The sequence below is a fragment of the Hippichthys cyanospilos genome, chromosome 17 (assembly GCF_059441005.1).
Source record: "Hippichthys cyanospilos isolate Australia breed blue-spotted pipefish chromosome 17, RoL_Hcya_1.0, whole genome shotgun sequence".
Taxonomy (NCBI): Eukaryota; Metazoa; Chordata; class Actinopteri; order Syngnathiformes; family Syngnathidae; genus Hippichthys; species Hippichthys cyanospilos.
Window position 1 is genome coordinate 15,079,415 of NC_142385.1, and position 20,762 is coordinate 15,100,176.

Below are 20,762 nucleotides of genomic sequence, written 5' to 3' on the forward strand. Positions count from 1 at the left end.
GCTGACTTGCGAGGACTCCGGCGTGCAAGCGAGAGGCGTCGCGTTGGTGACTTGTGCGCTTGTTTCTGGCAGGCACCTGGCTGTTTTTGCTGTTGCGTAGCACCTCTATTTTGGAAAAAGAAAAAGACCACGGCGGCGGGGCTGCATGTTCCCGAGGCCAGAACGAGAGCGAGGCGCTCAACCGGCCAACCAAAGGAGCGACGTGCTGCAGGGACAAGTATGTCACTTTAGCTCGTTTTTCTCTCGCTTTTTTTTTTTTTTTCTACATGCATACCTACAAGAAATTAAGCAAAGACTCCTGACTACTTCAGCTTTGGGCCTATTTGGTAAAAATTGCTGCCTTGAGATACAAGTAACCAGACTTTTGAGTTTGGATCATAGACAGGTGAAGAAATCTTGCATTAATGTGATGATGCAACAAAACACAAATAGTGCAGCAACACATATAGACAGGTCATGTAATAATAGCAACGTGACAAGTGGCAGCCATCTTTGTGGAATTTTATTTTTTTAAAAAAAGAGCACTTTCAATGTTTTTATAATATCCCATAACTAATTTCACACAGAAAAACGATTGCTGAAAAAGTTGACCAATAATGGTCGTACCAATTTACTCTAATTTGAAGGTGTGGGCAGATGTTCAAAAGCCAAGATCATTTAAACGCATTCCCAAGTTTTCTCCATCCAAAAGTATAAAATTCTCCAAAATGTTTCATCCCGTTTGAAACATTTTTTCTCAAGCCGAATTGACCTTTCCCATCCAGCTCGGCGTTTGGACAGATTATAATCTTGTCCCGTTGCTAATGATAATAATAATACTAAAGGCATATATTCTTTATCCTTCTCAACAAATGTTAAATGCTGCCGCAGCTTCCTGACCAACTCCGTGTGCATTATTTCTACGCACATCTGCTTTACGCTGCCTCCTCCTGAACTCAAGCAAATAAATGCTTCAAAAAGTTACATTTCATTCATTTGAATACTTATTTAATCTCATAAATACGCTTACATTTGCTTACATAGTAAACGTAAGCTTCCAGGCTACTACCTGTTTGGTTGCTTAGCAACCAGTGCCAAATATGGACATGCTCGCCGCCATCTAGTCCTTTTTTCCATTGGCAACGCAGAGGAAAGCGAAACTAAAAGCATTATTTGAGGCAAAAAAAAAAAAAATGAAACCGTGTGAATGGAGCTTTCGGAAGCGGCCCGCCGCCCGCTTCCGCTCGCCTTGTCGGCCATTCGCTCCCGCGGCTCCTTGCTCTCCCTCGTCCTCTCTCGCGCCTTCTCCCTGAAAAGGAGAGCAGCGGCGCTCTACGGCCGCAACTTCCTACGTAATTACTGCAAGGCACAAAACCAAACAATCGTCCCATACAGCTCCGAAATCACTGGATTAGCTCACATCTTGGAACACTCAAACTCTGTGTGCGCGTGCGTGCGTGCGTGCGAAGCAGAGAATTCAACACACAGGAAGGGAGGGAGGGCTTTGGAGTATCCACTTGGAAAGAAGGAGAGGGCGGGAAAAGGGGGGAGACTTTAGACTTTTTTTTTATGAATGGAGCGAGCGGCCGAAAGGCACACTTCCTCTTACGCAGGCAGGGAAGAAAATTTATGAATGGCTCGCGCAGAGCGTAAACAAAGAAGAAGGCGCTCTCCACGTCTCGCCGAAGGCCGGCTTGTGACCGCCGCACGCAACCTTATTCACCGTTTTGGACAACGTCAGACTTTCACAGCAGGAAATAGGACTTTTTGCCTTTTTTTTTTCATGCGTGCGAGGACGTTGGACCCATGTGGGATGCGCGTCTTTCCGTTAGCGGCCCTCGCTTGACCAATTGGGAGCCGGCGTTATTTGGCGTTTTGACGAATATCGATCTTTTCGAAAAAAATACGATGGCGGATAAAATGGTCGTTATAAAACTCTATTATCTTCATTACCATACTTTGATGTGAAATTTTGAAGAACTCCGTTTAATGACTGTACATAGTTATTACTTTAGTTCTGATGGAACTTTTTGTTATAATTTCAAAACAGAGTTGTCTTGCGATAAAAATAAGATGAAAAAAAAAAGAATATTTTGCGATCTGAAAAGTTGGATCAGTAAACATGCCCGATGGAACTTCAACAAAGAATTTGAGTTATTTTTTTCCTCTTTAACTGAAAATCCAAAACCCTTTCCCCCTCAAAAACCAGAACAGCAGATTCTCGCCAGTTCACAGTTATAAAATGGACACATTTCAATATCGGTAGTAATAGTGAAGTACTGCATGTGGTAAAATAAAAAAAAAAACACTAAAACAAGCCAAAATAGAGCTATTTTATCATATATATATATATTTAATTATCTGATCTGTTATCTGATTTAAAAAAACAAAAAAAAAACATTTCTGCCAGGTCCTAGCTATAGCAACAACCAGCTAAGTTCAACAGATGTGCAGGTATTGCACAATCCCACAGTGTGACATTCCGCTGTGTAATTTAAGTGTTTTTTTTTTTTTTTTTCTGGAGCCTAATGGAGGCCACGCCCGCCCAGGTAACAAGCCGACACGGTAAACAAGCTCGGCGAGGCGCCGCATTGATCCGCAAGCATCAATTATACTCCAGCCGGGCAGGATTAGAGTCTGCCTTTCTGCTTCGACACACAAACACACGCTAGTTTCAATAACAGGTGACTCACCTGCGCAGATGTCTTTCAATTTCAACAATGCGTGAACTTTTGACTCCCGGCGGCGGACCGAGACCGATCCCGTCGCGAGCGTTTCAGGTCGACGATAGCAACGAAACCGTCGGCTCCAAAAAGGAAACAACCTCCCGGCTTAAACATGTAAAATATAGCTTAGATTTATCTCTGATATATTGTATATTCATAAATTCATAAAAAATGGATAACTTTTTTGTCGTTTGATGAATATTTCACTTACTTGACATTTAAATTGATTTGTGTTGGGGATTTGGTGCTTGAATGTCATCTTTGTTTTACGTTATCTCTGATGTGTTCAGGAGATTAACACACATTTAGCAGATTTTTGACGGTTCTAAAATAGCTAATATTAGCCTATTAACCCAGAGCTATAGATCAGCATTTGAATCTGATTATTTCCTTTCTTCAGGCTTCGGATTAGCTAAAAAGTCTCATGGAGTTTCCTTGCATTCGTTAGTCCAGCGTTTACGTTTGGAAAATCCCATGTCACAAAGAGTCAGGATCATTATGAATTTACTCACAAATTGATTTGGTCAGGGTTGTCACGACCCGTTATCAGCTAAAAAAAAAAAAAAAATAGTGACACAATATATCGATCTACTTCAAAAATCTACAATTTTAGCACTCGTATACCAACGGTCCATTCATATTTTTCTGTCTTTCTCATTCCCGCTTTTCGTTCTCTTGATACCCTATCAGATGCAGTGGTTTTTGCTGAAATATGGCGAAATCAACAAGTTGTATTTGTACACCAGGAGTGCGAAATTAACGTTAACTCCTACATTGAATGTTGAGTGGTGTGACGTGGCGTTTTTCAAATACGCGCCTCGGCTCAATAACGTTTGCGGTAACACCGGGTCGGTGCTGGGCCGAGCCCGATTGTTCCCATGCCAAAATCCCAACCCGTCAAGTCATCAAAAGCGCGACCGTATCTTGCGGTGAGTGGCGCTACGGCGGCCGGTCAAAGTTGAAGAGCGGCGGCGAGCGCGAGCGGCAGGGACGCCGTCCGTCAACACAAAGCGTCCCCCGGCCTTTAAATGAAGCGCCCGTCAAAGCGGAGCCCCCCCGTGACCCCGCAAATCGCGGCGGGGTCAGCAGTTAGCCTCGGGCCCGCGGACCATTGGCCGAGCGGGCCGGAGGGGGTTAAGTAGACACGACCCCCGCGTGCCCTCGGGTTCATTTGCGCTTCCTGCGACGCTTTGTCGCCCAATGGACGGCGACAATGTTACGAGCGCGCATGTGTCACGTTGGGACGGTGACACTCGCGGGTCGAAACGGCGCCGTGTTTACACACAAAAGACCAAGGGCAGGATGTCCCTGTGACCCCTGCCCAAAGCTGTCACTTCTTTTAAGTTCCCACTAAGTCAAAGGTGGAAGTAAGTCGCATAATATATGCGCCAGTCGGTTTAAGTTAATCCTTTTTTTTTTTCTGGCCTGGTAAGGATTATTTTAACCAATATTTGAAGCTGATATCCATTTTCCATTAGAGGGAAATGTGTGGTGTCAAAATAAAAAAGTCAAAAATACAAACTCAAATTTAGCTTGGGGGAAATGTCTTTAAACAGATTAATTAATATTAATACGTATTTTCGGAGCTTTTTTATGTTCAGACATTCATTCCCGGGTAATTTTTCCTTCCAATTTTTCTTGTATTATTGTCAAAGAGTGTCTGAAAAGAGCCAGTCTTGAATGAGTTCAGCATGTTTATTGAGCAACTTTTCATATTTGCAAAATGCTGATTTATGTTTTTATTTATTTTTTAAAAGCCACATATTGTAATATCCTGTCCAAAAATAAGGTCAGGGAAATTCCAGGGTCATCCGCGTCCCTTCAAAAGTGAATCCAAAAAAAGTCAAAGACTCCCTATGGTTTCCGCTCGCTCTGGTGACGATCAATCAGCTTTCTAACGTCACGCGGCCAAATTAAAAAAACAGGTGATCTTAGAATAATATTTAGTCTTCAAACTGTCAAGTTAAGACTGGAGTCAAGTCTTGCGACTCCTCTGCTCCAAGCTGCCAAAAGGTTATATAAAGACGCACCTCATGAATGGATGTTTGTACCGAGGCGCACCAGTCCGCCTGGATCCTGAAGCTCCATTGTTAACAAAAGGGAAGCGCATTCAAATCATTTGCTTTCCCTTTTTACATCTTCCCTCCAGCACAAAGGCCCATCTACGGACCCGAATCCGCTTTTTTACCGGTTTCCTGGGCCGGAACCTCTGGGCTTTTCACCAGCATGCAAATGGCGGGCGGCAAGGCACAATACCGAGGCCCTTTGGTGTCCTGGCTTTTGTCTGCCAGAGAGATTACAGTGAGCCTATGATACGTTCCAGAACTGTATCATTTTTTTTTTTTTCCCGTCATAGTTTTTTTAGTCGCAGAGCCCCGCTGACACGTCCGCCGGCCCGCGTTTGACCTCGCCGTCCCAACAGCGGGCCAGAAACAACACGAGCGAGTCTAGTGACACCAGATCACATGAGATCAACAATAAAATCTCCGGGGGTAGAAGACCCGAAAACAATCCGACGGATAAATGAACTCGGAGCGGACGGAGAAAGTCAAAAGTACTCACAGTTCTCCGAGTGGAAATCCGGAACAAACTGCTCGTCGCTGTCAGGAACCTGAGCTGGAAGTAGAAGAGAGAAAACGTCAATTTTTTCACGTCACATTTCAGCCTTTTAGCGCCGTCTGTGCAAAGAAACCTTCAAGATTCAAGAGTTTTATAGTCATATGCAAGTAATACTACACAATGAAAGACCACGTTGCATAATTGAGCAAATAATAAAGTAGGCAATAACACAAAAACAAACAAAAAAACAGTACTAGAGCAATAAGGGCAATAATAATGAACCACTAATGACTAGACTTGAAACCTTAAACGCAAGCCTGAGATCTTTGATACCCTAAACTAGACTTACAACCCTACTTTGGGACCGTATTCTGAAAACATTTCCCGTACTTTAAACTCATATCCAAAAATCCTTTTTAAACCCATAAGGCAACAGATTTGTAACTTTAATCCCGGCCTAGAATCTTCAACCTTTTTTAAACCCGTAATCTAGTCTTTGACCGCAAATTTGAAACCAGAACCGATCTTGAAACCCAAATCATAATCCAGTCCCCTTAAGAACTCTAAGCCAGACTTGAAACGCTTTTGTAGGCTGTTTTGAAACCCCAAACAAATCTTGAAACTGTGTTGACGCCAAACACCGACCCGAAACTTTTGTAAACTTAAACAGCGACTTTATATCCTACGCTCTCCCATCCCGAGCGATATAAGTCTTAGCGCAGTGGAAAGTCACACGAAAAAGCTTTCCGGCCGTCTTTCTGACGCCCGTTTAGCTCATTCATTCGAGAGCGGCAAAATACATGCCTGGGAGCTTAGGGCCCAGCGGGAGGATTCTGACCTCCGCGCCCCCCACAGCGGCGCATTGGCACTCATTTCCAACCTGTGTGTGTGTGTGTGTGTGTATGCGCGATCCCGCGTCCCGCAGCACAATGGTGAATGGACGGGGATTCCTAACGCCGGCCCGCAGCACAATAGCGCCTGTCTGAGGCCGCTTGCACCTGGGCCGCCAGCGCTGACTGGACTCATTCACGTCCACCCCGGATGACTTTCATTGGCCGATCGGACGCTTTTGAAAGAGCCGACCACTCTTTTGAAGTCCCCAAAAACCAACAGAACCCAAAAAAAAAAAAACGACCTGCCATCCAGCGCTTCTTCGCGAGGGATGCGGACAGAATCCAGACCGCTGTCACTGCGCTAAACAAAGTTAGCGCGACAGTGACAAGTGGTATCCGAGTCGGCGCGTTGTCACGGCGCCTGGCGCGCTTCCTCGCTCGTTGAGCCAGAGCAGCCTGTTAAAGTCACTCTGGATATTCGCAGTGAATATAAACAGCTGCCCATAGAATGGGACTCCATTCCAATTTGAACTCGCTGCCAGCAAATGTGGCGTGTGGAACAGACACAGATATTTTGCCTTTGTTTTTGGCCTTTACATTGATTTGTCATTGATACTACTGATGAGTTTGTTTCATCCGGTTAAAACTTCGCTTGATTTAGGGAGACCACGTTTTTTTTTAAGACCGATACCAGTATGAGTACTCAACTTTTGAGTAGTCCTGATATTGATACCAAGTATCAATTTCCCAACAAAAAAAGCCAGATCAAATAAAGTGATCCAATAATAACTAAGTGGTGTTGACATGTTGTCACCATCTGGGTGAAATTTCAGCTCCTTACTGTCTTTTTTTCAATGCTTTCCTTTTGATGTGAAATGCCTTTGATGCGACGCTCAAAATATTGGACAAAAGAATGCACAAGGGTCAGACCTACTGATTCCGCTATATCACCATATCGATTTTCCATTCTCCTAATTTATCATTTCTACTTTGCGATTGTAAAATTACTCCAAGGACAGCGGGTGACGCTAGTAAAGGATGTCATCATAATTACCTAACCGTCCTGAAAGGTATCTGTACTCGCCCGTCCCTAATTAAGTATCGTGTCAGCGGTGATTTGACGATTAATCGACAACTAATGAATAATCCAATGAATCCAGAACGGTTTTTGACAATCGATTTATCAATCCGAGACCTAAAATTGTTGAAATTGTCATCATCTCAGCCTCTCGGCAGTTTAATTTCATCCGTCCTGAAACAGACTGATCATCAGTGTCTCGAACGGAAACGAAACATTACCGACATTTGCTTTTATTTTGTAAATTAATGATCAACGATGACTCATCACAGATCAAAGCGAAAATGTTTTTTAAAAAAAAGCCTTTTTTTATACAAAGAAACAAGAAACTTTTTTTTTTAATCAGCGAATTCACCGAGTAATTGACGAATCGATGATTAAAACCATTTTTGTTGCGCTACTCTTCAGCTATAACGAGCACAATTCAGCCTGGGTTTCAAACGATCGCCATGTGTTGTCACAGCCCCGCTCCGATCCGCAGCGTGAGTAACAGACAACAGGCACAAAAAGAGGAAATTCAATATTTCATCAAATTATTCACTTTTTTTGTCATCGCACTTCTTCCTGTACACAGAAAAGCGGATGACCGGATGACACATTTTTCGTGGCGTGTTCAGATACACATCATTGATTTCTAATGTAACGTAGCATCCCGCGGCCTACTGCGACCTAATAATAACCTCATTAGCCGCTAAGTTGCCACTGTTTCGCCTCAGGCTTGGCTGGGATTGCGTTTTTTTTTTTTTGTTTGTTTTTTTGAGAAGCGCTGGAAGCTGAAGTTGACATGACGCAGCGGCACAACATTTAGCCGCGCGCATCGGCCAGTCGTCGACAGTCTGACTGGAGAAGAAGGCAATGGCTAGCGGAGCCGATCATAAACCAAACACATCCTCGTGATGATGTTGGTTTCCCATTGAAAAGACACGACAATGCGAGTAATCTTTTCCAGGCCTTGCGCTCACTATGATGCGCCCGTCTTGGCCACTGGGGGGAACTATAATACACACATCCAGACACAAATGAAGAGGAGTTTCACAGCTGACTCCCTCACGGAAGCATGTCTCGTCCTATAGTAAAAAAAACTAACAAATTTCGTTGAAATGGACTCATCTTGGTCACGATCAGAATTATGCCCACTCAATTTTGAAAGTCGGCTACATTTGACACATTTTTTACGTTCTGCTTCCTAATCCAGTATCCATCGGCCCCCATCAACGTTTTATCCTGCGCTTAAAGTTGACTCCCTTCCCGCGATTCAGTCTTTTCAGTTTTTTTTGTGGAGGATAAAGAATATATGCATTTGAGTATTGCCATGTTTCCCCCACCAATTAAGTGCAATTATCTGTTGAGAAGGGCGTGGCGGTGGTTAAAAGAATGCCGGGATAGGCACCAGCAAGCCTGCGACCCATGTGAGGATAAGCGGCTCTAGAAATCGGAAGATGCATATCTGTTATGAGGCCAATTGTGAATCGGTACTAATCGTTAGGCTATTTATGGTGTTTTTCATTGTGCGTTAGCATTAAGCTAACGAACCTTACTCAAACAAAGCTCATTATTATTATTTGTTTTATGTCTTTCAAAGTTTTTTTCACGTCAAAGCAAGAATCGGGCATCTCCGAGTCTGTTTTCCTAGTAAACCGTACAAAGTACAGATTTTTCATGTTAACAATTTACCTAAAAATGTACAGATCCTTGAAAACGTAGTCAACTACTACTAAACGGAGTATATGTAATTTGTCACTTTCGACGCGTCAGGTAACTTTAAGATGCAAGTCAGCACAAGAAGGAATGAGTGTTTTTAAGTCAACACACACGACGAGCCCCCCCCCCCCCCCCCCACTTCACCCCCCCTCCCTGGCGGGAGTTCCTGGGCGTACAAACCCGAAGGGCCAATAAGACAAGACGCAACAAGCGTCCTCGCCGTTCGCCGTCCAACGTTTCCGCTCTCCTCCTCATCATGGCCAAAAGGGGGGGAGAAAAAAAACTTCCAAATCCCCCGGAGCTCTCCTGGCGTTTACAATCGGGGCAAATCCCTCACAAGTGCAATTGCCGCAGATAAAGTCTTTAATTAATGCCACAGGAAAAGGAGAAGTGGTGCGCTCAAGCCAATAGTTAAAGTCAAATAACAACTTTGCCGCGCTTCAGCTAGGATGTGATTACCCGAAGGAGTCGATATGTCACGTGACCTTTTTCCCCCCGCAGTTATGATCCAGACTATGATTAGCCGCTAGTCCACGGCAATTATTTATCTTCGGGGACATTTTGCTTTGGATTTCCAGATTCATTTGAGTGTATGGCTTTCATTTATTTTTCTTTTTTAATTGAGGGTGGCTGCAGCAGCCAGACTTGTTATTTTGCAGGTCGAAAGTGACAAATTAGGACTTTTTCTTCGGTTTGTTTGCTACAGCTGAATTTCTTTTGAACTTTATTTCGAATTTGCGCATAGTGTACACTTTATATATCCTACATTAACATGTATTGCCCCTCCAGCTTGTTATTTATTGGCTGAACGTTTTTCATTTGAAATTTCAAATATTCAACCGTAAATAACTTTTTCCATCAAATTTTCAAACATTACGACCTCTGACTTTAAAATCATCGACGCGACAGCAACAGAAAAGCCTCAGACGTCACGTCTTGCCACCTTTTTTTTTTTTTTCCCGGGCCGACAATGACGCACCCGCGCCGGTGTCCGGCCTTTTCACATGCGGCGTCGAAAGCGACAAGTTCACTTCGCGCCGGCGTCCCAACACACACAAAGACAAAAGCCCGCAGGCAATAAAAGTGTAACAATAGGTGGCCGGATTTGTAGCTCAAGGCCCTAGTTGGAGTTGAAAAAAAAAAAAAGTCAACACTCAAGGATCGAAAGTTTCCCAACAAAACTCAAAGTTCATCTACAAGGTGTGAAGCGGCGACTATTTGAACACAAAAGCTGCAGGGGCACATGTAGAGCGACAATATACTGGAACAACCCTCACAGGCATATATTCCTTATCTTCTGCGAAGAGCGACTAATATTACAACAGCTTGCCAAAAGCTCTTCTTCCTTTGTGTATGACTTGCTGTTTATGAACTTACTTGAAGTTTAGATTTTTACACACGTGCTATTCTCATATACTATAAAAAACGTACTAGAAGCAAAGTAGTATTTGTTCTTTGTGACTTCCCAACGCCACAAAGTCATTCTGTTCCCACCACGGGGCAATATGTAGCTTTTTTTTTTTTTTTTTTTTTTTGGAATAATCACTCCATCAGCACTCACATCTTCATCATCATCATCAGCACAGCCTCAAACTGGGTCTCGGCGGTTGCGAGCAGCAGTGATCCATGCTAGCGGGGCCAAAATCAATAATCCAACATGGCGCCGACCTTCCATTCTCTTCCTTGTATTTTCTGTACCGGCGGCGCCCAAGTGGCCGACCGGCACCAAGCTCAACTCAAAAAACTGATCTTGTTTTTTCTCCGTCACCTCAAGTTTTTTCGCTTTTTGCATCCCGGTTTTCTTTCTGATTCCTGTTCAATATTAATTCAAGTAAAAAACCCAACAAACATTTATTTAAAGTTAAGATTTGGTCAAAAGGGAATCCTGTGCAAAGACGGTTTATAAATGATTTGGAATGTAAACTTTAGTAATTATTGTACAGTAAATGCACCATGTAAACCACACTGTCAAAATTTTCCCGTGATATCACAGTAAATTATTGGATACGTTTTGCATTACTTTCACAGTAACGAACACAGCAATATCCTGTCAATGCATTTACAACATACCGATAAATGGATTTTACTGTAGAATAACAGCTAAATACAGTCAAATCTGCTGTCATTTACACAAGTATTCATTGTAATATTACAGTGTAACTTAAATACAACAAATGACTGTAAATTAACATAGGTAATTATTGCCAAACGCTGGTAATTTTTAACAGTGCGCCCTCTCACGATTCCGCCACTTGTGCAAAACATTGACAAAGTCATTTGATTTATTGTGTAGCCTTATAAAACAAACAAACACGGAATAGAAGGTTGGGAGAAAAACCTGCAGTAATCATCTTAATTGCCGATGCTCGTTTGGATGATATTGACTGTCGTGTCTTAGGAGCTGCACACACCTCTCACCTTAGTGACTCAATTGTGAGTGCACAAAAAAGTTGCCACTTCCCACTACAGTAAATCAGTTCAATTCTGCTTATATGGAGGCTATGGGCGTGCTAGGAAAAAAAACTGGCTGAAATTTTGCTATCAGCATGCCAATTTTGATTACAATCGGCGTAAAAATTCTAGCTCAGCAGATTTTTTTTTTTTTTCTTCGAAATTGTTCCCCAGTGTAATATCCCGCCTGCTAACGTCAACCGTATGGCACGCAATTCATTTTATCACCACTTCACTTCCACTTTACCACCGTGCTGCCCCGTTGTCAGCCCCTGTTTGAAATATATTTGCAGAGTCATGCAGATACGAGCAAGTCACTAAACCACCAACCAACATACTTACAACCAAGCCTATATCGCACAACAAAGCACGCGCCGAGGTCAATAACGGCAAATAATAAGCTGTAAGTCACTTACACGCTTATTACGTGTCATCGTCGCTACCTTTGTAACTCCTAAGAAAACACAGACAATTCCAAGCGCGGTCGAATATCATTAACAGCTTCCCAGAAGCAGACGTGAATAAAATCTTACCTTCTGTCAGCCACGTCTCCTGGAGTTGGCTTAAATCCTGGAAGAGGTCTGCACACAAGACACGCACGCTAAGTCCGGATCCGGACAGGGAAAAACAAGAGTTGCGGGGGCATTTCTTTGAAAATAAAGTCAACTTTACCTTCGGATTCCTGAGGGGGCAATTCCGTGTCCATGTATTTCCTTTTGGCGGCCATCAAAAGTCTATTCGGGGGCCCATTTCCTTGAGACTTCTGCACAACAACGCACACGCGTGCAAATCACATATTTGACACTTTAAAAAAAAATATATCTTTTCGTTTGCAACTTTCGCGAGGTTCGCGAAGTCAACACGCGTTTTGGGGGAGAGGGGGAAAAAAGAAAAAGAGGGGGGGGAGTGACCATTTGGCCAACCAACAACATTTAAGCGAGATCCTGTTGCAAGTTTAAAAAGAAAGAAAGAAAAAAGCACGGACGCGGACGCGAGTTCGGTTTCGAGTGCGAAATCGCCGTCGTGCACGCGCGCAAGAGACCAACAACAACCCCACTCAAAATGCACCGAAAAGTGCAAGCGGAAGCATATACGTACATTTGTTAAAGTGAAAGGCACTTGCTGGTCCAAGTATGCATCCATGGTCCGGTCCATCCGTCAGCCGTCTGCGCTCATTTGGGCCCGAGCGGAGCGGAGCCGACAGCCGCGCAGCCTGCAAAAGCCTGACGAGCGAGGGAGGACTGAGGAAGAAGGGGGGAGGAAAGGGAGAGGTGGGGGGGTGAATGGAGCTGCGTGGAGCATGCATGCATAATGAGCTCCATTCACAAAAAAAAAAGGAAAGCAAGAAAAAAAAACGCCAAGGGGAAGCGATGGCGTGTAAATGCACAGACGCTTTATTTTTGCTTTTGTGACATTTTTAACACTTTACGTTACCCCAACGAAACTTGATAAAAACATTAACGCTCTAGCTCACTTTTTCTTTTCTGTTTTTTTTTTTTTTTTTTTTTGGGGGGGGGGAGCAGCTTCGTGATTGGTGCATTTCCTCTTTCAGTGGCTCCGGTTTCAAGCTTTTGTCAATGTTGCGACTTGTGAATGAAGACTCGACCCCGCCCCTCAGCCAATCACGACGCTTCAGAGTAAACAAAGAGGCGTGGCCAAACGACGAGCAGCCAATCGGCGCCACCGCAAAAGCGCTCAAGGTTCGGGCAGGACTTTCCAGTTGTTTTTCATTCACAAAAAAAGAGGGCTAGAAGAAAAAAAGTCCCATTCACAAAAAAAAAAAAAAACCTGCCCTGGCTTGTTTTTCTTCCCGCTGTTTACCTCATCGCGCTGCTCCGAGAACTGGAAAAGTGGCGCTGAATGTGACGTAAATCGGTCCAGAGCGGCACATTCTTGTGGTTTTAAAGTCCACAAGCGCGCAGCGACGACAGAGTTGCCTCTTAGCACGATAGCGTGCCTCCGAAGACAAAGTTCTTTGGGGGAAAACAAAAAACTTTTCACCGCTACACACAGAGCAACATGACTGAACTCGATGGAACTGAACAGTGCCGGGCCATTATATTTTGGTACCAGGGACACTGACACGGCAACGCATAGATACTAAAATGTGATCGGACAAACAATCTCAACTTTTAAAAATGTTTTCGCTTTCTGTTAGATTATTCTTCGTTAAAACATAGTGACACCATTGAATGGAATGTAAAACGATTGAACAGTTTTTGCCTCATTTTTTGCTTCCGCTCCACAGACATTGTGCCGCTCCTTCTGCTCTGTGCGCCTTGACCACTTGAGGGCAGTATAATCCAGACTGCAATAATGACTGCTATTCTTCGCAGAAGATAAAAATGTGCAGGTGAGTACTGCATTTTTATTACTTCACTTGTGGTCAAATTTATATTGCTTAAAGGCTTGTAACACTGTGATCAGTGTTTTATTATCAAACCGAAATCCAGATTTTATGAGGAAAAATTATATATATTTTTTTACCTATGCATAATCTCCAGTTGCGTTCACTGGAGTGGACATTTGTTTTTGGGCTCTATCGTTTGACTCATTGAAGCTACCCCACTAAGTCCTAATGTCCTCGGTAGTGGCCATAATGGCCTTTCTAATGATGTCTCACGTGTTTGGGTGCTGTCTTGCTGAGACAAAATGGGCAACGGCGGACACAAACGAACGGGCATACGCAAACGTATATAAAATCTCCTTGCTGCATTACTCCAAAACGCGCTCGCCCGTTCCCATTTCGGAACGTCAGCGTACGAGAAAGAGCGCGGTAATATTTAGAGGGCGCCATCAAATATTTACACCCAAAATGAAAGCCATCTCATGTGATTACAATACATGTCCGGGGGGGAAGAAGGAAAAAAAAAAAGGTTTGAGTCATGGCGCACGTCTAGGAAGCACACGTGTTCTCGATCACGTTTGGCGATTGGAAACAAATGAGTTGGAGGCGCGGAGGCCGCCCGTCGTGTCGCGCCGCCGCCCGTCCGTTTTCCGCGTCCGGCTTGCTCAGCAGAGACGTGAGCGCCGACTGACGGACGGGCAGACAGACGGGAGACACTTTGGGCTCAGAGTGCTTATCGATTCCAGCGGGATGGATGGAGCGCCATTATGTCTGTCGATGGAGACAAATACGCCACGAGTGAGTGACACCAGAAGACCAAGCGGCAACACAAAGAAGGTGACAGCGTGTCTTTTGCGCATCAACGCAACAAATTAGACGCCCAAAACTCACGTTGCAAAAAAACAAACTCAATCGTTGCCAGTAACGGCTATAGACGTCAAATGTCCATTTTTACTGGGCTGACAGTGGCTTATTGGCTGTTGACGGTCGTCGCCGGCAGCCAACGCGTCAACTAACAGTGAGTGGCGCGTGTAATAATGTCATACTTCCAAAGTGTCAACTACATACTCTTAAATGTAATGAAGTTCTTCCCTAAAAGTGACCTAAATACTCTTAGTTATGAAATAATCCTCAGTTACTGTACATACATACTCTTTAAAATAAAAAAAATACTCTGTAAACGTAAATATTTTGTATACTCCCCATAAAACGGAATTCTCTACTCCCTAAGAGTCACCTAAAATACTTCTTTTGTGTTGTCTAATTTAAAAATGACAACATTCTTTCTACGTGAGCAAAATACTCTTGAAAATACTCCCTAAAAGTTCCCTAAATACTCCTAATGCAATCAAAATACGCCTAAAGGTTAATGAATACTCTCAGTAATCTACAATATACTCCCTAAAAGTAACTGACTGACTTGGGATACTACCTAGAATTCAAATTAACTATTGTACACTTAAAATAAATGAGATATTCTCCGATATTCACCTATCAAATATTCATAAAAGAACCGAAACAGTGAGCGCAGTAGGATTCTTTTTTTTTATTTTAAGCCAGCAGAATGAATTTTCTTTATTCCCTCTTACTGTATCATGTTGCCAGTCTGTGTGAAAAGGAAGTCATTATAACAGCCTATAACATAAACATAGGTTTAAAAAAAAAAAAAAAAAAAAAAAAGCAGAAATTATCCATTACGCATTGGTTGAGTTGCTATTAGCACATTTTTAAGCAAACACTCTCACGCGTCCGCGGCCGCTTTGTTTGGAGGACGAGCCACACCGACTGGAAAAACATCGGCCGTGTAAACAGCGGGCGTGTGAACGGCGGGGCGGGGCGGGGCGGGGCCGCGCATGCCCGCCTGTGCCCGTACGCGCAACTTCCGCTTTCTCCTCTGGGGGTCACCCGAAACAACGGCGCCCCCCGCCAACCCGAAAGCCGCGCCGAGACCCAAACCGGAAGCAAACAATCCACACCTGAAAATAAGCACGCGCTCTCTGTGGCGTCTGGAAATAGCGCTTGGGCGCTTCCTCTCCAAGGTCAAACGGCGGCGAAGCGGAAGCGTCTTGGCGTAACGCTGTCCAGCTCTCGGGCGCTTAAATAATAGAGAGCCTAATTAAAAATACTGGACCACTGACTCATTTCTCGTCCGCGCGCCCTTGCTGAGATCCGGGAAAGTGGCTGTCTTTGAAATTACGGGACGCTCCCCAAAACAAAAAAAAAAACAATAAATGCAAGGAAATATTCGTGAACTTCCATTGGAAAAATTCACAAACATTAACAGGATTTATTTTTGCCCCCAAACTGCGGCAATTCACGACAATGCGCATCCATAAAGGAAACAACAAAATAAAGGTATCCAAAGTGTTGCAAAGGAGTCACCACAACACTATTTAGTAATATTTTGCATCACGTTGCAAAAATTTGCTCTCGATTTGAAAGAAAAATGTTCTGTACTGTACCGCATAAAAAAGCATTACAGTAGATTTGCTGATATCGAATTCAAGTCTCCTCTTAACCCGTTTTGCACCAAGATGGCGGCAAAGTACAACTTGAAGATTCTCAACTCACCTTTATGTAGTTCCTTGGCAAACGGCTTCAATTTCTTGTTAGATTTGTTCAAATGCAAAATATGTCTTGGCTTTAAAGGCATACCAAAGATATGAAGTCATTTTCAGCAGTACAAACGTAACATTTTGTTTTTGGTTAACTTGATCAATTAATTTTCATGGACAATTCATACTTTTAAAATCACACTTTCCAATTTCAACAGAAAATGACATTACTCTACTTGTGCTTAAGGCGACCAATCCCAGCTCATGTAACATTCGCAAGCTGAGCCGTGATTGGTCATGAGCTATTTTCACTAGACACTATTTGGATAAACAAGGTATCTACTGCCAATAAAAATGTTTTGCTATGCTAAGTTAATTATTCTATTGTCACTGGCATATATTGAATTGGTATCGCTCTGGTACATTTTGGGGAACCCCGGCTTGGATGGTGCAGGTGTCGCTAATATTGCGCCTGCCGCGGTTTGTGTTTCAGTCTCACGTTTAATTGCGCTCGGTCATTCCCCGAGCGACGGCGGCGTTGCCGGGACACGCCGCGAGGCTCCGCGCCGCCCCGGCCGGCCACCTGCGACCCGGCCTCCCGCGCCCCGGAACAAGCGAGCCAGTGTGCCGGGCGCGGGCCTTCCCGTCGGCCCCCGTCTGGCCCGGTCCGGCCCCTGCGACAGATCAATCAGGTGAGCACAAAAGCTTTGAGCTTTTACGCGCCTGCTTTGCACTCAAGAGACGCGGCCGCCGTGCAGCTGCACGGCTCAGCTGCCAATGGGAAGCGCACAAAGCGTGCACTGATTCGCGCAAACCTTCCTCCCCGTGCAGCCCATGCCCAGAAAGATGAAGCGCGAAAAACACTAAATACCCACAAAGGCTCTACCCAACGTCTAAAAGAGCGCTAGGAATCTGACGCGAACGTCATTAATCCTGTTTGCCGGCAGCGGTAACACTGCAGCTCTGCTTACCTATTTGGTTTTGGCAAGGGTGGCTGGAGAAACTGTTGTGACATCATCACACTTCAGCGAATTCCGACAGGTTTGCTGTTTGCACATAAACACTGGACTTGCTTGTGGGCAGGCTGTTTTGAAGAGTACAATAACAGTGGAAGGCTTGGCACCCCCCCCCCCCCCCCCCCCCCGCCCCCTTGTTAAGTGAGCAAATAGTCACACCGACGCATATTTACGCTCTTAAAGTGGTTGTAAAAAAGGAAGGGAGGGGAGGTTGCCAAAGGCAACTGTTGTCGTTACGGACATTGTCGCTTTCAACAAGAAGACGACAGAGAGGATCTTTGTTGATGTCTGCGTGTTATGCCATGACCCCCCCGCCCCCGCGCCTCCATTGTTAGCCCACATGGCCATTTAGACCTCGTTTAACACCGCATGCTAATTTGGGTGTGAATACAAAATAAGCATGTCAGTTATAGAACTGTAGTTGTTGCTGCCCCCCCCCCGCGCTCCACTGGTGTCCTCCCCACCCAGCGGGCGCCGTCAAATCGTCCACTGTGGAGGACGACAAAGATGTCATTCAGAGATCTAACACAATGGCACATCGAATCACGAGTTAAAAACACATTAATAGCAAGTTATTTTAGCCTTTTGGGAGCTGGTCCCTGCAAGTGCCCTACCATGGGGGGGGCTTCATGCTTAAATTAACATCTCACTACATACACATCAATAATCAAATCCAAATATGTCCATTATAAAAATGCAACAACTAGGACGTGCAGAAATAGATCCCGTTCTCATTCTTCTTCTTTCAAATGAACTGTGTTAAGTGAAACAGTGTGCTGCCATCTCAGGGTCAACAGTTGAATTAGACCCAAAATAAACTGGAGGCATAAAAACACAGTTAAAAAGAAAAAAATCCACAAAGCTGATAGATGGATGGATGATTACTGCATCGTTAGCATGATTTTTTTACGGCATTAGCGCGTGAGAAACTTCCACCCTCCTTTGCGCTCTCGCATACCACATTGTTTTGATATTCCCCCCCACCCCCACCCCCACCCCCATTTGGTGTTGATGTCATGCTAAGAATTCCTCCGAGGAGAAATCTGCCCTCCGACGGAAATGATGGTCTCAGGTGAGGTCACGTGATGAGATGAGGTCAGCCTCTTTTGATGGGGTGAGGTCATAATGTTCCGCCGACCACGAACGACTCGCTCGCTTTGCGCGCCGCTTACAAGTTTGCTTGAGCAGCAAAGCAACGCTCAAATAAACACGTGTGCTTGCTGCCATCTAGCGGCCGAGCGTGGTTAGGTTACAGCCTGGTGGCGGTCCCCAATTTGCACACGCAATTTTTTTTGTTTTTGCAAAAAAAAAAAAAAAAAAAAAGCTTCTTTGCACCAGAAGTGGGTCAAGAATACAATTTAAAACAATAGCTCACTTTTTAAATAAACACACTTAGGTGGTCCCTGTAACAAACGTTAAAATAAATAAATAAAACAATCCAAAATTGATTTTTGCCCTGTGCCGCTAGATGGCAGCAAACCTTGTTGCTTCTCCACTTGCTTGTGTTTCCATGCATTGTCATGTGTCTTCTTTTTCTGCTGGTCATCTAATCAGAGCGACTTTATGCATAATGATGATGTTGCTAAGCTCCTCGAATTTGTTTCCGTGAAATGTCACAACAGCGTTTGTCTTGCGGGGAGACACTAACACACAACAAGGACGCTTCATTATTGTTTAGTCTATAGTCTACTTTGCAGGCTGAACATGATAAATACAATAAATAAATCTGGATAAATCTGGATCAAGTTTTTTGACGGAATTAAGGTCATTGCTGGACTATTTTTTTAATCTAATTCATAGTTTTTCCACACCTAAAAGACTCCAGAAATGTAAATGAATCCAAACACTACCTGAACTGGAAAACAATGTTTTTTTAAACACTAATAAATTAAACGCGTTGAATACTGTGCAGTCACTATAACACAACTCAACAATAAATTATTCATGTTCCAGTTCATTTGTTCTTGATTTGAAAAGAATTAAATATGCCGATTCCTACAGATGGTAAAATCTCACGCACCCACCGAAGTGCCTTCACGTACAGCCGGCCGGCCGTTTGATTGGTTTAAAGTTTGAAACCCAAACCGAGACTTGAAGCCCTACTTTCAAATGCAAACCTTTGCTTACAAGCAGGTTAGGGTTACCTGGGCTGCTTTCAACCTGTAACCAACCCATCCTTCTATCCTCCAATCTAGTCATCCGCTAATCCCGCTAATCCCGCCCCGTCCCTCCATTCATCCCACTATCTTACTCTCCACCCGCGGCAGCATCCTTGGCGTCCTCCCTCCATCCGTCGCCGTCTTGCCGTCTGCTTCCGTCACGGGAAGACAGGAAGCGCACGTGCGGGGGTCCTCACGTGCGGCCGCGCGGCAGACAGACGCTCACGCGTTCCCGAAATAGCCTCGGCGGAGGAGGAGACTACGCCGGCGTTAAATAGAAACCGCCCGACTATTTTTAGCTCGGCGTCCCTCTGCTGCAATCTTGGAGACGTGACTTCCCCGTTCAAAAAAAAAATAAGGACGGTCTTCTATTTTGGGGCGCCGTCCCTCGGCGGGTAAACTTTGCGTCGGCTCTAGCGTGACACCTTCCCTTCTGATGAATGAACGCGAGCATCCGACAACGAGGAAGCCGCGTCACCATAACAACCGTGACTTGCCTTTCGGAGATGATTACTTGCACTCCGATGCTTTTCGGTTTCCGATCTTCATCAGATTCGTTTGTTCTCTATGACTTTTCTTTCTCTCTTGGCGCTCGGAAAGTCTTCCCAAAGCTGCTGTTCAATTTTCATCCGCTACGTCCAGAAAAAGTCCCTTTGAATAACAATAGAAATCTTTTTCTCTGATTGTCTGACAACACCGCCACACAAGTTTTAACAGGGTGCTGCGTGAGCGCATTCTGGTTCGGGTGTCTAAATATACTGCGATTTGTACCCACGTTTTTGTTTAGCTTCAGTAAGGTGCTACCTGAGCGTACATTTTTATTTACTGCTACCAGAGTACACACTTGTTTTTTTTTGTTGCTGTTTTTCAGGCAGGGAAGAGGAAAATTACCCGGGCAGGATAGACACTTTCATCTGGCCGTATCTATGGGGTGAGATTGTTTATTTATTTATTTATTTAGCTTGTTGGCCCAGAAGTTAAGTCGGCCTGCGGCGATCCTGCCGCCTGCCGAGCCGCCGTAAGAGAGGCCAAACGTTTCCAGGAAGTCGGACGATGCTTCAAAATAAAATGTAGGACCTAACGTAACGGCTTTTATTTTGAAGTTCCTCCCATAAGCAAGGTCGTCATTAGTTAGCGGCTAGCGCGGTGTTAGCCTATACGCAAGTAGGTTATCTTAGAAGGCAATGCAACTTTATTCATATTCATTCTTATCTGAAAAGGTAACCCCGAGACCGCCAGCCCATTTTGACACATTTTTCAAGGTGGACAGAATATTGTATTGTACGACGATTGGATTCCGTTCCTTACGTCGAAAAAGAAAGTAAAATTCGACCTTATTCCGTCCCTCAGTTTGAAAA

General features: G+C 44.3%; 2 protein-coding genes across 2 annotated transcripts in view; one reads left to right on the forward strand and one right to left on the reverse strand.

Moving 5' to 3' along the window:
• The window catches only part of etv4 (ETS variant transcription factor 4), a 26,945-nt gene extending 14,374 nt beyond the window's left edge, over positions 1–12,571 (reverse strand). The window contains exons 1-4 of the mRNA XM_088439753.1: positions 12,426–12,571; positions 12,000–12,090; positions 11,861–11,908; positions 5,268–5,321 (exon numbers count right to left, since the gene is read on the reverse strand). Coding sequence (XP_088295879.1) covers positions 5,268–5,321; positions 11,861–11,908; positions 12,000–12,090; positions 12,426–12,482 — 250 coding nt within the window. The 5' untranslated portion in view covers positions 12,483–12,571. The remainder of the gene's footprint in view (positions 1–5,267; positions 5,322–11,860; positions 11,909–11,999; positions 12,091–12,425) is intronic.
• The window catches only part of LOC148409918 (uncharacterized), a 33,645-nt gene extending 13,329 nt beyond the window's left edge, over positions 1–20,316 (forward strand). Inside the window, exons 3-7 of the mRNA XM_088439754.1 lie at positions 73–217; positions 12,880–13,027; positions 13,576–13,680; positions 16,723–16,921; positions 20,276–20,316. Of these exons, the coding sequence (XP_088295880.1) occupies positions 73–217; positions 12,880–13,027; positions 13,576–13,629 (347 nt within the window). The 3' untranslated portion in view covers positions 13,630–13,680; positions 16,723–16,921; positions 20,276–20,316. The remainder of the gene's footprint in view (positions 1–72; positions 218–12,879; positions 13,028–13,575; positions 13,681–16,722; positions 16,922–20,275) is intronic.
• The last annotated feature ends 446 nt before the right edge of the window (positions 20,317–20,762 follow it).